Raw genomic sequence first — 14,960 nt, forward strand, 5'->3', positions numbered from 1 at the left:
ATGAAGGCAAAATCATGGTAGGTAAAATATAACAGCATACCCCTCTTGGTGTGCCAGTGCAGTGCCATACATTACTACTAGGTGGCGCTGCCTGTAAACTCTATCATTGGATCCTTTTTATGAAGAAAGCCTATCTGAGGTGGGTATCGGAAGCAAATGGAGACTTTCATAATAAGTTTATGAAGTTACAGCTGTGCCAATTCATTACACTGGGCACTTTTACTTTGTTCAAATGTTTATATTCCTTACACATATTTCAGCATGGGAAGGTTCCAGAACGCGTTTCGGTCAATATTTTCGAGGCTGTTTGCTTTTTCAATCCTTCTGAAAAGAAGATAAAATGCAGAGAGATTAGTAAACCCCTGGTTAGATGGTACACATACATTTCATCACAAGCCAACAAAACCCTTCAGGTGCCTCTGACTCATCCACACGTACTAAAAGGGAAATGCAAGGCAGCTGCACTTCAGGTAACTATATTAAAGCCAAATACCACTTTTGTTGAGAAGAAAAAAAAAAAAAGAAAAACCCAAAAACTATTCCTCAAGGTCAGATCTCTGCGTTACAAGAATTTTGGCAAATGATATCTCAGCTTTAACATCTTTATGTTCTTAGACCGTAGTGCACATCTTTTGCAATTCAATTAACTTTTCTCGTGAGACACGTCTCCCAGGACACATTTTCACACCTTATTCTTAAAATACCTTAAAAAGGCCCTGCTCAAGCAAGAAAATACTAAAAATAAGAGTAACCCCCCTGGCGGTATTCCCGAGCTGAGCTCAGGCTGAGTGACAGGAGCTCAGAGCGGTAAGTCCGAGCTCAGCTCGGGCTGCCTCTAACCACCATACGCACCATTTTCCTGGCCAGCAGGACCCAATCTTCTCCCTCCCGGCCTCCAGGATCCCCACTACCCCTGCTGTTCTTCTAGGGACCCAGCGTCCAATCAGGGTGGCAGAGCAGCGGTGTGTGGCAGTGCAGCATGACGTGATGGGGGGGGGGGGTCATGGGGGAGGTGAGGGACTATACATTTTTAAAATAAAAAAGCTGATTGGCCAAAATTAGCATTGTATTGGATACAAGGAGATTTGTAATTGAATGCAATATTGCCATTTGGTTCCTGGCTGCGTCTGAGCTAAGTGCTGTGTGATCTGCTGATCTTATTAATTTTCTGCCTACCTGTTACTTATTTCTGCCTTAATTTTGACTATTCTCTTTGCCTTCTGCCTGCACTGATTTTTGCCTGGACTTTGATTGATTTACTAATGCCGATTTTTGCCTGGATTTTGACTACTCTCTGCCTGCTGCCTGTACCGACCTCTTTCTGGATTTGACAGCTCTCTGCTTGCTGCCTGCACCGACCTCTGCTTGCCTGTCATCTGCTTTGGTGTCAGCCTCCAGAAGGCATCTTACTGTGAAAGCAGTGGCACTGGTGGAGTTTGAGGACAGCCATCTGCAGTCACTGGTGGACTCGAGTGACAGCGACTCACCTGGAGATCTGTCATCTGATCCAGGTACCGAGAGCGACAGTGACTCCATCACCACCGAGGTCAGTGATGTCCGCATTTGATGCCCCATAGACCCTACTTAGGCTCCACCACTGCCCCCAGGTTGACCTTTTACTGGGTAGTCTGGCCTGAAGATAGACTGTGAACACAACCCCCTGGCCTACCTGCTCTTCTTCACTAACATGGTCATTGAAAAAATAATTTAGGAGACTAACCACTATGCCACCTAACAACTGGCTGCTCCACAAGGGCGCTTTTCCAGGAGCAGGACATGGGAGCCGGTTACCAAACAGGACATTTGGCTGTTTTGGGGCCTAATTATTCTGCAGGGAGACATGGGGAAGCACCTGCAGAAATGGTATTGGACCACCAATAAAATTATTGCAATCCCTTTTTCTGGAATGGTGATGTCTGAATATTGCTTCAGTTTGATCATGAAGTTTTTGCACTTCGCCAACAACGACACCATTCGAGGAGTCCACTCACCCTGCACCAAAACGTAAAAAATCTGGGAAGTGTCAGATGGCGGTTGACCATTTCCAGAGCACTTATGTACCACAGAGGGACATAAGCGCAGATAAGAGTCTGATGGCCTATAAGGGGAGGCTAAGTTGGGTCCAATACATAGCATCAAAGCGGGCCCGCTTTGGCGTAAAGTCATACATGCTACTAGAGTCGGCAACCGGTTACATTTGGAATGCTATATTGTATACCGGCAAAGGCTCCAAGTTCAACCCCAGGTTCAGCAACTATAGAGTGGCGACATCCTCTGTACTGTCCCTTGTTGAGCCTTTACTGGACAACGGCTATTGTATGACCACTGATCATTTCTACAGCTCCCCTGAACTTTTTAAAAAAACAAGGAAGGATCCGCAAGCCAGACAATGGATGATGAAAAAAGCTGGTATTCTTTATTTGAAAAACTCATAATAAAGCGCAATAAAACCACAGTTTCAACTAACGCGTGTCGGGCCTACAATCTGCCCTTAGTCATAGTTGAGCTATGACTAAGGGCAGATTGTAGGCTCAACAGGCGTTAGTTGAAACTGTAGTTGTATTGCACTTTGTCATGTGGAGTTCCAAATAAAGAATACCAGCTTTTTTCATCATCCATTGTCTGGCTTGCGGATCCTTCCTTGTTTGTTTAAGTGGGTTGGCCTGGCTCGCCAAATTCTGCACCGACCGGTCTGATACAAGGAAATGGGGTCAAGCATACATTAACTTTTTCTCTGCCTGAACTTTTTGAGTTCCTCATAAAGCATAAGACCGATGCCTATAGCACCGTTAGGCCTATCAGGCGGGAAATGCCATCAGCATTTGCCAAGCAGAAGCTAAAAACTGGGGACATAGTTTCTTGGCAAAATTGGAAAATGCTGGCTCTCTGCTGGTGTGACAAAAAGGATGTCTGGTGAAATTTGCCTTCTTAAAACACAAGGACATTTGCAATAATTCAGTTATAAGTGAACATTTGTGGTTACCCACAATGCTCCACTACTGACTATGCATATTATCCCTATCATTGCAGCACTGAGCACCCTTTTTTCTGCTTTTTTCGTTGTATTAACGATAATTGCAATAAAGTCTATGGCGGCGCCCTTTTTTGTCCACCCTCAGCCGGCGCCCTTTTTTCCTGCTACCCATTGTCCTTATCTAGTAAGGGATAACAAAGACTCACTTTAGCATAAAGGAAATTGCCTGAGCCCAGACCCTAACACTGCTACCCTTTACAAAAAGCCTCTCTACAGTCTGAGGTAAGTTTCAGACTGAAGATTGGCAGCAGTGGTGCGATGCGGCCCGGGGGGACACACTGACTGCACCGCCAAAAAACAGGCCTTTGGGGATTACCACATTAATATGCGGAAAATCCCCTTCTGGTTGACATCCAAACAGAAAGTGACACTCGCTTGCACTCACTTCCTGTTTTGAAAATACGGAAAGGCAGGGATTAGGGAAGCATATAAAAATACGCTTTCGAGCATGCATGCCCGCAACGCTGCCACCAACATTTTTAAAAACCCCTGAATCGCCATAGACTTATATGACTTCCGGTCCAACGCAGTTCGGCGCAGGAGCCACACGGCAACGTAGGTATGCACGAGCGTTAGATAGGGCACTTCTGGTGCAGTGTACCACACCGTGGGTAGTAGTAACTACCCCATAGACTTTCATTAAAGAGAACCCGAGGTGGGGTTCTCACTACAAAATCCCCATACAGAGGCTGGCTCTGCCTATAGAGCCCAGCCTCTGTTGCTAATCAGATCCCCACTAAATCCCCCCTGCGCTCAGCCAGACCCCATAAATGTCAGCCGCGCTGCCGACACGCAGCATGTCAGCAGCGGCTGTGTTTAGTTTCCTAACGTCAGTCTCCGCTCTCCCCCGCCTCCTGTATCGCTCCGGTCCCCGCCCACGTCCCTTCCCTCCACGCTGATTGGAGGGAAGGGACGCGGGCGGGGACCGGAGCTCTGCAGGAGGCGGGGGGAGCGGCGAGACTGACGTTTGGAAGGTAAACACAGTCGCACAGCGCGGCTATGATTTATGGGGTCTGGCTGAGTGCAGGGGGGATTTAGGGAGGATCTGATTAGCAACAGAGGCTGGGCTCGATAGGCAGAGCCAGCCTCTGTATGGGGATTTTGTTGTGAGAACCCCACCTCGGGTTCTCTTTAAGCTGCGGTGGGGTGTGGAAAATTTACTACACTGCACTGCCCCAGTAAGTAGGGGCCCTTAGGGGACTTTGCCTCCCGCTGCGTATAATCCATATGTAGCAACATCCCGCTGAGTATAACCCATATGTAGCAGCATCCCGCTGAGTATAGCCCATATGTAACTACATCCCGCTGAGTATAGCCCATATGTAACCACATCCCGCTGAGTATAGCCCATATGTAACCACATCCCGCTGAGTATAGCCCATATGTAACCACATCCCGCTGAGTACAACCCATATGTAACGCCATCCTGCTAAATATAGCCCATATATAGTGACATCCCACTGAGTATATCCCATGTGTAACGGCATCCTGCTGAGTATAAGCCATACATAACAACATACGCTGAGTATAGCCCATATGTAACAACATCCGCTGAGTATAGCCCATATGTAACAACATCCGCTGAGTATAGCCCATATGTAAGTACATCCTGCTGAGTATAGCCCATATGTAACTACATTCCATTAAGTTATAGCCCATATGTAAGGACATCCTGCTGAGTATAGCCCATATGTAATGACATGCCTCTGAGTATAGCCCAGGCATGGGCAAACTTGGCCCTCCAGCTGTTAAGGAACTACAAGTCCCACAATGCATTTGCCTTTATGAGTCATGACTGTGGCTGTCAGACTCCTGCAATGCATTGTGGGACTTTTAGTTCCTCAACAGCTGGAGGGCCAAGTTTGCCCAGGCCTGGTATAGCCCATATGTAACGGCATCCCACTGAGTATAGCTCATATGTAATGACACCCCGCTAAGTATAGCCCATATGTAAGGACATCCTGCTGAGTATAGCCCATATGTAACACCATCCTGCTGAGTATAGCCCATATGTAACCACATCCCGCAGAGTATAGCCCATATGTAACCACATCCCGCAGAGTATAGCCCATATGTAAGGACATTCTGCTGAGTATAGCCCATATGTAATGACATCCCGCTGAGTATAGCCCATATGTAATGGCATCCCACTGAGTATAGCCCATATCTAACCACATCCCGCTGAGTATAGCCCATATCTAACCACATCCCGCTGAGTATAGCCCATATGTAACCACATCCCGCTGAGTATAGCCCATATCTAACCACATCCCGCAGAGTATAGCCCATATGTAACACCATCCTGCTGAGTACAGCCCATATCTAACCACATCCCGCAGAGTATAGCCCATATTTAACCACATCCCGCTGAGTACAGCCCATATGTAACCACATCCCGCAGAGTACAGCCCATATCTAACCACATCCCGCAGAGTATAGCCCATATGTAATGACAAGTGACGTTAGAAGCCAGCTCTTCTTGTTGCGTCTTTGAAGCTGATCTATCAAGGTGCACACTCTTTTAATGGAGCCATCTTGGATGTTATCCCGCTGAAGAGTGTAAGTCCAGATACGAGAAGCTTGATGTATCACTCTTATTTGTAAGAGCCGCGGAAGATTTATTAGTGAAAGCACAAACTAAATAGATCCCAGAGGGCCTTATTTAGCTTAGAAGTTGTCAGAGGCTGACCTGCAGGTCATGTAACTTTCTTCATTAACAAAATGATATGCAGGCTTATGTTTCCCTATGCCAACCACATCCAACGGCTGCTATTAAAGAAATAGTTAATAACATAAACAATATAATAACCAAACTTCAAACTCTCTCTCCTGTGGATCAGATCCCCACCTGTCTTTCCTCCATAGGGTTCACTCGCTAGTCCAATACTCCCTCATACGCCAACATTCATCTTGGTTTGCACTGAAGCAGAGGGGAAGGGGGATCCATCATTTTTACTGATTCAACTCCAGTATGAATATAAATCTAGCCTGAATATCAATTGCACAAGACTGCAGTACCTGGCATTTGGCTATTTTAGTCAAAGGCAGAGATAAAGACAAAGCCAGTATTGAATACAGCAATGTATGCCTGCTGAGTACGTCCCGGGTCAGGCTGAACTTGTGTGAACCAGGTCCAGATTTCTGGATAGGCTATGAAGGCCCAGGTCTAGGGTGGCTGCTGTCAATGGGGCAAAAAAACATGGATGAGAGGGAGGGCTGTACACAGAAGGGGAGGCTGCAAATGAAATAAAGAGCATAAAATGGGCAGCCAACTATGGAAGAGGGAGGCTGTTACCTCAGGGGTAGGGATGATCGTAATCAGCAAAATTACAATTTCACTAAATTGTGTGTAATTTTTCACAATTACGCCTATACATATTTACGATTTGCAAACTAAATTAATTTCGTAGTCATTCGTAGTTTCACATAAAATTTGCGTAATTTTCACGAAATTTTGCATAATTTGTGCCGACTTTGGAGGTTAATAGCAAATCCCCAATACATGCTATTGATATGAAAATTGCTGCCTATGTTAAAGGGAATAAATCATTTTCCAAATAGACCATATAGTTTTTGAGAAAATCGATTTTCTCAAAAACTACAATGTCTTTTGAAAAATTATTTTCTTGACCCTTTCCTTAAAGGAAAACTGTATTGAGAGATATATGTAGGCTGCTATATTTATTTCATTTTAAGCAATGCCAGTTCCCTGGCAGTCCTGCTGATCTATTTGGCTCAAGTAATGGTTGAATCACACCAGAAACAAGCATGCAGCTAATCTTGTCATATTTGTCAAAATTGTCAGAAACACCTGATCTGCTTCATGCTTGTTCAGGGGCTATGGCTGATAGTATTGGAGGCAGAGGGTCAGCAAGACAGCCAGGCAACTGGTATTGCTTAAATGGAAATAAATATGGCAGCCTCCATACACCTCTCTCTACAGTTCTCCTTTAACATACAGTGAGTTGCAAAAGTATTCGTCCCCCTTGAAGATTTCCTCATTTTGTCACATTTCTGCCACAAACATGCATCAATGTTATTGGAATTCCACGTGACAGACCAATACAAAGTGGTGTACACGTGAGAAGTGGAACGAAAATCATACATGATTCCAAACACTTTTTACAAGTCAATAACTGCAAAGTGGTGTGTGCATAATTATTCGGCCCCCTGAGTCAATACTTTGTAGAACCACCTTTTGCTGCAATTACAGCTGCCAGTCTTATAGGGTATGTCTCTACCAGCTTTGCACATCTAGAGACTGAAATCCTTGCCCATTCTTCTTTGCAAAACAGCTCCAGCTCAGTCAGATTAGATGGACAGCGTTTGTGAACAGCAGTTTTCAGATCTTGCCAGAGATTCTCGATTGGATTTAGATCTGGACTTTGACAGGGCTATTCTAACACATGGATATGTTTTGTTTTAAACCATTCCATTGTTGCCCTGGCTTTATGTTTAGGGTCGTTGTCTTGCTGGAAGGTGAACCTCCGCCCCAGTCTCAAGTCTTTTGCAGACTCCAAGAGGTTTTCTTCCAAGTTTGCCCTGTATTTGGCTCCATCCATCTTCCCATCAACTCTGACCAGCTTCCCTGTCCCTGCTGAAGAGATGCACCCCCCGAGCATGATGCTGCCACCACCATATTTGACGGTGGGGATGGTGTGTTCAGAGTGATGTGCAGTGTTAGTTTTCTGCCACACATAGCGTTTTGCATTTTGGCCCAAAAGTTCCATTTTGGTCTCATCTGACCAGAGCACCTTCTTCCACATGTTTACTGTGTCCCCCACATGGCTTGTGGCAAACTGCAAACGGGACGTCTTATGCTTTCTGTTAACAATGGCTTTCTTCTTGCCACTCTTCCATAAAGGCCAACTTTGTACAGTGCATGACTAATAGTTGTCCTATGGACAGATTCCCCCACCTGAGCTGTAGATCTCAGCAGCTCATCCAGAGTCACCATGGGCCTCTTGATTGCATTTCTGATCAGCACTCTCCTTGTTCGGCCTGTGAGTTTAGATGGATGGCCTTGTCTTGGTAGGTTTACAGTTGTGCCATACTCTTTCCATTTCTGAATGATCGCTTGAACAGTGCTCCGTGGGATGTTCAAGGATTTGGAAATCTTTTTGTAGCCTAAGCCTGCTTTAAATTTCGAAATAACTTTATCCCTGACCTGTCTTGTGTGTTCTTTGGACTTCACGGTGTTGTTGCTCCCAATAGTCTCTTAGACAACCTCTGAGGCCCTCACAGAGCAGCTGTATTTGTACTGACATTAGATTACACACAGGTGCACTCTATTTAGTCATTAGCACTCATCAGGAAATGTCTATAGGCAACTGACTGCGCTCAGATCAAAGGGGGCTGAATAATTATGCACACCCCACTTTGCAGTTATTTATTTGTAGAAAATGTTTGGAATGATGTATGATATTCGTTCCACTTCTCACATGTACACCACTTTGTGTTGGTCTTTCATGTGGAATTCCAATAACATTGATTCATGTTTGTGGCAGTAATGTGACAAAATGTGGAAAACGTCAAGGGGGCCGAATACTTTTGCTGACCACGGTATGTAGCAATTTTGGTAGCAATAGCCTGTATGGGGGCTTTGCTATTAACTAAAGTCGGCACAACATTTCACGAAATTACGCAAAAAAATTACGCAAAATTATGAAATAGTACTATTACATACAAAATCAATTATGATTTTTCCTGAAATTTTGCATTACGATTACGATGTGAAAATGTGAATTTCGATGAGAAATTTTGCACATGCGAAATTTCGTCCCACCGCTGCTCAGGGGGCTGAACATGAAAGAATGAGGCTGCCATTCGTGAGTGTTATACATGGAAGAGGAGATTTCACAAGGATTAGCAGCAGTGCTGCCACACGAGAGGCAGCAACAATTAAAGGTGGCCAAAGAATAGAAAAAGTATCTCGGCATTCATGTGAACAGCTTTTCTTTAATCTTCTGCTTCCTAACTTTGTAAATGTCATCAGATGATGTTCTGCATCATGTGACTTGAGTGACCAATGAGATTTCTCTTTCTCTCCTTGAAAAAATAGTCTCAATGGAGTACTGGATGTCTACTGCCTGAGTGGGAGGGGCTCACTGACCAACCAAACTCTTCTGTAGCTTTAAAGGGGAACTGAAGTAAGAGTTATATGGAGGCTGCCATATTTATTTCCTTTTAATCAATACCAGTTGCCTGCCAGCCCTGCTGGTCTATTTCTCTGCAGTAGTATCTGAATAACACCAGAAACAAGCATGCAGCTAGTCTTGTCAGATCTGACATTAATGTCAGAAACACCTCATCTGCTGCATGCTTGTTCAGGGGCTATGGCTAATAGTATAAGAGGCAGAGGATCAGCAGGGCTGCCAGGCAACTGGTATTGCTTAAAGGGAAATAAATATGGCAGCCTCCATATACCTCTCACTTCAGTTGTCCTTTAACCTCCTTAGCGGTATGGACGACTTAATACGTGCATTACCGCCGGAGGTCGCCGATCAGGCCCTGCTGGGCCGATTTTTATCAAATAAAAAGCAGCACACGCAGCCGGCACTTTGCCAGCCGCGTGTGCTACCTGATCACCGCCGCTATGCGGCGATCCGCCGCGAGCAGCGGCGAAAGAGGGTCCCCCCAGCCGCCCGAGCCCTGCGCAGCCGGACCAATCAGTTCCGGCCAGCGCTAAGGGCTGGATCGGAGGCGGCTGACGTCAGGACGACGGCTGACATCCATGACGTCACTCCGCTCGTCGCTATGGCGATGAGGTAAGCGAAACAAGGAAGGCTGCTCATTGCGGCCTTCCTTGTTAATTCTGATCGCCGGAGGCGATCAGAATGACGCGTCAGGAGCGCCCTCTAGTGGGCTTTCATGCAGCCAACTTGGCGCCCTGGCGATCTTAATAGAACGCCAGGGAGGTTAACTGACTTGAATAAAGTTTGCTACGTTAAAAAGAAAAATCAATGCAGTACTTGCAGAGTACTCAATACATATTTATTAACAGGCAGTGATGCCGTTTTCACATTAAAAATGTGAAACGCATTTTATATCTTTAATGTAGTTTCAGAGATGGGCTCGTAAGTGAATTATTCTCAAAATAAGCCGGGCTGTATTTCACGCTTACTTTCTGAACAGTTCTACTTTTCTCATTTGCAATCCGTCAATATCTGGATGAGTATATTTTTGTCAAATATTCCATTTACTTACATTTCCTGCAGATGAGGGTTGTTTGAGAACACGTTGGCTTCTATTGATTTCAAGTCGTAATTTTCGGATATCTCTCTGCATAACAAATGTACACGAAGCACGTTAAAAACACATTTTTTTTTTGGACAGATTATTCACATGATCTCACAACTCAAACAGAATTTCTCAATATATTATATTTGAAGAGAGAAGATTTGAAGTTTAATCACTTCTTTTCTTTCTTGACACAAGTCCATACCTGAATTTAATGAAATCGTCAAGCTGAATAACTGTAATTTCCCAACAACCCAACTCTGCAAATAGACACCCCTCCATCTAGAGGTTTTTTTTACTTGCAATATACCGGTAAGCGTTTTGTACAGTGTAATCGTTCTGGCTAAAGCTAGGTTTATTATCTTGTCCGCTGTTTTGGGCAGGTGTGCTGAACAGAATGGGAGAAGGGACTTTGGGATATAAGAGTATTTGGTACCCACCATCATTACCTATGGGTACAGTACATCCAAGCTTATCTGTATGCTGTGGTTGGCAGGGAAATCCTGAAGCCAAAGTGCGTGCATAAAAAAAGGGCGACAGGAAAAAAGGGTCTGGCTGGATAACCTAATGACGCTGGTGGATAACGAAATCTTAATAACGGTAAACATCATTAATGTGTTAAAGTGGACCCAAATTAAAAATACAAGATTTCAGAAATAAAATCTATTTTATAACTTATAATGATAAATAGCAGCCTTTTTTCCAGCTGCATGATGACAAATATAAAATATTTTACATTTATTGGAGGAACCCCTCCCTTCCTTTCATATTGCCAGGACAGAATCCGGCAGACTGGTGGAGGAGATAAAAAACAAAACACAGGCTGCTACTGATGATGTCACAGGGGAGGTGATCTCAGCTTGTGTGAGATTTTGCATAGACGACGCCCCTGTGAGGGAGGGTAGCTGATGACAAACACACCCATGATCTGGAACCTCCTACTAAGCTCAGAAGTAATGGCTGCCACCTGTATAACCCTAGTTATGAAAAGAGAAGGGTGAAAAGCATGCACTGAAATGCTCATAGGCTTGAAGGAGTGTTTATTTATCTTTCTATGTGTCAGAGTGCTGCAACTAAATATTTTGAATTAAAAAAATGTTTGGTTTGGGTCCGCTTTAACGATAAATACCCTTTTAAAACAGACGGGAGTTGATAATGAAAACATATTAACGTAAAAAATCATAACGTAATTTAACAATACAGCTTAACCCAACCCTACTCTCACACAGAACCCTCCCCTGGTGGTGCCTAAAACTAACCACTCCCCCGGTGGTGTCTAACCCTAACCACCACCCAGGGCCGGATTTCTGGCAAGCCAACCTAGGCATTGGCCTAGGGCGCCAGAATTTCAACAGTGTTTGGGGCGGCTGAGGGGCAGGAACGTGCGTGCAGTGCAGACAGGAGAGTCGGGAGAAAAGAACATCAAAGTGCCCAGCCGCCAGCTGAAGCCTCCACTGCACCTCCTCCTGCAGCCACACCAGATCTGTCCTCCACCGCACTGCATTGTTTGCAAATAAGCAGCAGGCAGGCTGAGTCCGGTGGCACATGACTCACTTGTTTGCGGTGGGAGATGAAAGATCCCTGCAGGGCACTGTGAGCAGGCAGCGATCGTGGTGGAGCCTCTGCACTTTCCCAGCTCCAGCCTATTTCTGCAGGACAGGGTGTGAGTCCAGCAAACTGTGCGAGCGGGGAGGTAATGATGTCTACCCTACATTTCTGCAGAGGCCGGGGAGGCTTCTCTATTGTTTGCAGGGGCTTCTTCTTTCATATTTACCTCCCGGGCACGCTCTACTTCCTTCCTCCTCCAACAGGTCTGCTCGTCTCTCCGCCCCTCCCCCTTGGCATTGTAGTAGTGTGGAGCTGTATAGAGCCGAGCAGATCTGCTGGAGGAGGAGTGAAATAGTGCCTGCCTGCACGGAGAGGTAAACATGAAAGAGTCAGCACAGCCAGCTCTGCACAGGGGGGAGGGAGAATAGAGGCTGGGATGCAAATGGAGACCAGAGTGTGAGCAACGCTGCATTTACCACCACGTGCATTTTTACACTGTGGAATCATGCTGCAGCCTCTCCTCCTCCTGTTGTGCAGCACAGACTCTGCAGGCAGCGTCAGGAATGTCAGGCTGCTGCTCAGCTCTACAGATCCTATGCCTGCTTGTCCTGCATAGCTGCTGTCTTAAACTTCCTTCCTCACACTGGTCAAGGCAATGTTTGGGGGGAGAAGTGGAAACACTGGGGCTGCAGGCAGTGTGTGTGTGTGTGTGTGTGCATGTGCGTGTGTGTACGTACTGTGTGTGTGAATATTGGTGGGGGACTGTAAAGGCAGAATGGTTTTGGTCTATCATCTACAGCTGGCATATACTTGTACTAACAGCAGCTGACATAATAGTTGTATTATTGCATTGCCCACTCTCTCCTCTGCCTCTAGGCTAGCTTTCCCACCTTTCCTCTCATCTTTATGCCCACTTGTCCTGTCTCATACTGCCTACCAACCCTTGCTATGTTGCTTTCTCTACCCATTCTCCGTTTCATGCTCTGTTGGCACTATCTGTAAATGTCTTCCAATGTATTTAATTAATAACTCTAACATCTTCTGCAGCACTTTACAGAGTACGTAGTCATGTCACTGACTGTCCTCAGAGGAGCTCACAATCTAATCCTACCATAGTCATATTCTAATGTTCTACCATATTATTGTTATGTATTTATATAGTACTGACATCTTCTGCAGCACTTTACAGAGTACATAGTCATGTCACTGACTGTCCTCAGAGGAGCTCACAATCTAATCCTACCATAGTCATATTCTAATGTCCTACCATATTATTATTATGTATTTATATAGCACTGACATCTCCTGCAGCACATTACAAAGTACATAGTCATGTCACTGACTGTCCTCAGAGGAGCTAACACTCTAATCCTACCATAGTCATAGTCTAATGTCCTACCATATTATTATTATGTATTTATATAGCACTGACATCTCCTGCAGCACATTACAGAGTACATAGTCATGTCACTGACTGTCCCCAGAGGGGCTCACACTCTAATCCTACCATAGTCATAGTCTAATGTCCTGCCATATTATTATTATGTTTTTATATAGCACTGGCCTCTTCTGCAGGAGGGGCGCCTGGTGATAGCTGGCCTAGGGTGTTGAAAAGTAGAAATCCGGCCCTGCCACCACCCCCAATGGTACCTAACCCTAACCACCCCCCGGTGGTGCCTAAACCTAACCACCCCCCCTGCAGAAACACCCTTTTACACCTAGAAATGATAATATCTTTGATAACATAAAATCTGTACATACAAACAAAATAAGATGACAAAAGCTATAACGTTGCAGCTTCTAAAACATAAACAATAACATACTTCAAAAACTTTAATTTTCTAATGTTGGTCACGATATTTATCGGGCGCCCTTTTTTCTGCTTTTTCATGTATTAACAATATTTGCATTCGAGTCTATGGCGCCACCCTTTTCATCCACTAGCTGCCAGTGCCCTTTTTTCCTGCTTCTGCCAAAGCACAGGGCCAGCGCTACCATAGAGGCACAGGGGCAATCGCCCCAAGGCCCCAGAGCCTGTAGGGGCCCCCAAGGTGTCCCCCATCTTAACTATTGCTCCCCGGGGCCTCTGCAGAGTCTTTGGCAGAGCAGCATCTCACCTGTGCTGGCGGGCAGACTGAGCAGCATCTCACCTGCACTGGTGGGCAGACTGAGCAGCATCTCACCTGTACTGGTGGGCAGACTGAGCAGCATCTCACCTGTACTGGTGGGCAGACTGAGCAGCATCTCACCGGTGCTGGTGGGCAGACTGAGCAGCATCTCACCTGCACTGGTGGGCAGATTGAGCAGCATCTCACCTGTACTGGTGGGCAGACTGAGCAGCATCTCACCTGTACTGGTGGGAAGACTGAGCAGCATCTTGCCTGTACTGGTGGGCAGACTGAGCAGCATCTCACCTGTACTGGTGGGCAGACTGAGCAGCATCTCACCTGTACTGGTGGGCAGATTGAGCAGCATCTCACCTGTACTGGTGGGCAGACTGAGCAGCATCTCACCTGTACTGGTAGGCAGACTGAGCAGCATCTCACCTGTACTGGTGGGCAGACTGAGCAGCACCTCACCTGTACTGGTGGGCAGACTGAGCAGCACCTCACCTGTACTGGTGGGCAGACTGAGCAGCATCTCACCTGTACTGGTGGGCAGGCTGAGCAGCATCTCACCTGTACTGGTGGGCAGACTGAGCAGCATCTCACCTGTACTGGTGGGCAGACTGAGCAGCATCTCACCTGTACTGGTGGGCATATTGAGCAGCATCTCACCTGTACTGGTGGGCAGACTGAGCAGCATCTCACCTGTACTGGTAGGCAGACTGAGCAGCATCTCACCTGTACTGGTGGGCAGACTGAGCAGCACCTCACCTGTACTGGTGGGCAGACTGAGCAGCACCTCACCTGTACTGGTGGGCAGACTGAGCAGCATCTCACCTGTACTGGTGGGCAGGCTGAGCAGCATCTCACCTGTACTGGTGGGCAGGCTGAGCAGCATCTCACCTGTACTGGTGTGCAAACTGAGCAGCATCTCACCTGTACTGGTGGGCAGACTGAGCAGCATCTCACCTGTACTGGTGGGCAGACTGAGCAGCATCTCACCTGCACTGGTGGTCAGACTGAGCAGCATCTCA

The 14,960-nt window shown here is 46.1% G+C and overlaps 1 protein-coding gene across 9 annotated transcripts in view; it reads right to left on the bottom strand.

The window, feature by feature from the left end:
- Positions 1-14,960, bottom strand: part of FSHR (follicle stimulating hormone receptor) — a 294,915-nt gene that overhangs the window by 116,888 nt on the left and 163,067 nt on the right. For 6 of the 9 annotated variants that reach the window (XM_068233073.1, XM_068233074.1, XM_068233070.1 and 3 more), the window contains 2 exons: positions 10,241-10,315; positions 250-324 (listed from right to left, as the gene is read on the bottom strand). In XM_068233073.1, coding sequence (XP_068089174.1) covers positions 250-324; positions 10,241-10,315 — 150 coding nt within the window. The remainder of the gene's footprint in view (positions 1-249; positions 325-10,240; positions 10,316-14,960) is intronic. The other 3 variants (XM_068233071.1, XM_068233079.1, XM_068233078.1) reach the window with 1 other exon arrangement.

This window comes from Hyperolius riggenbachi, chromosome 4, assembly GCF_040937935.1.
Source record: "Hyperolius riggenbachi isolate aHypRig1 chromosome 4, aHypRig1.pri, whole genome shotgun sequence".
Classification (NCBI taxonomy): domain Eukaryota; kingdom Metazoa; phylum Chordata; class Amphibia; order Anura; family Hyperoliidae; genus Hyperolius; species Hyperolius riggenbachi.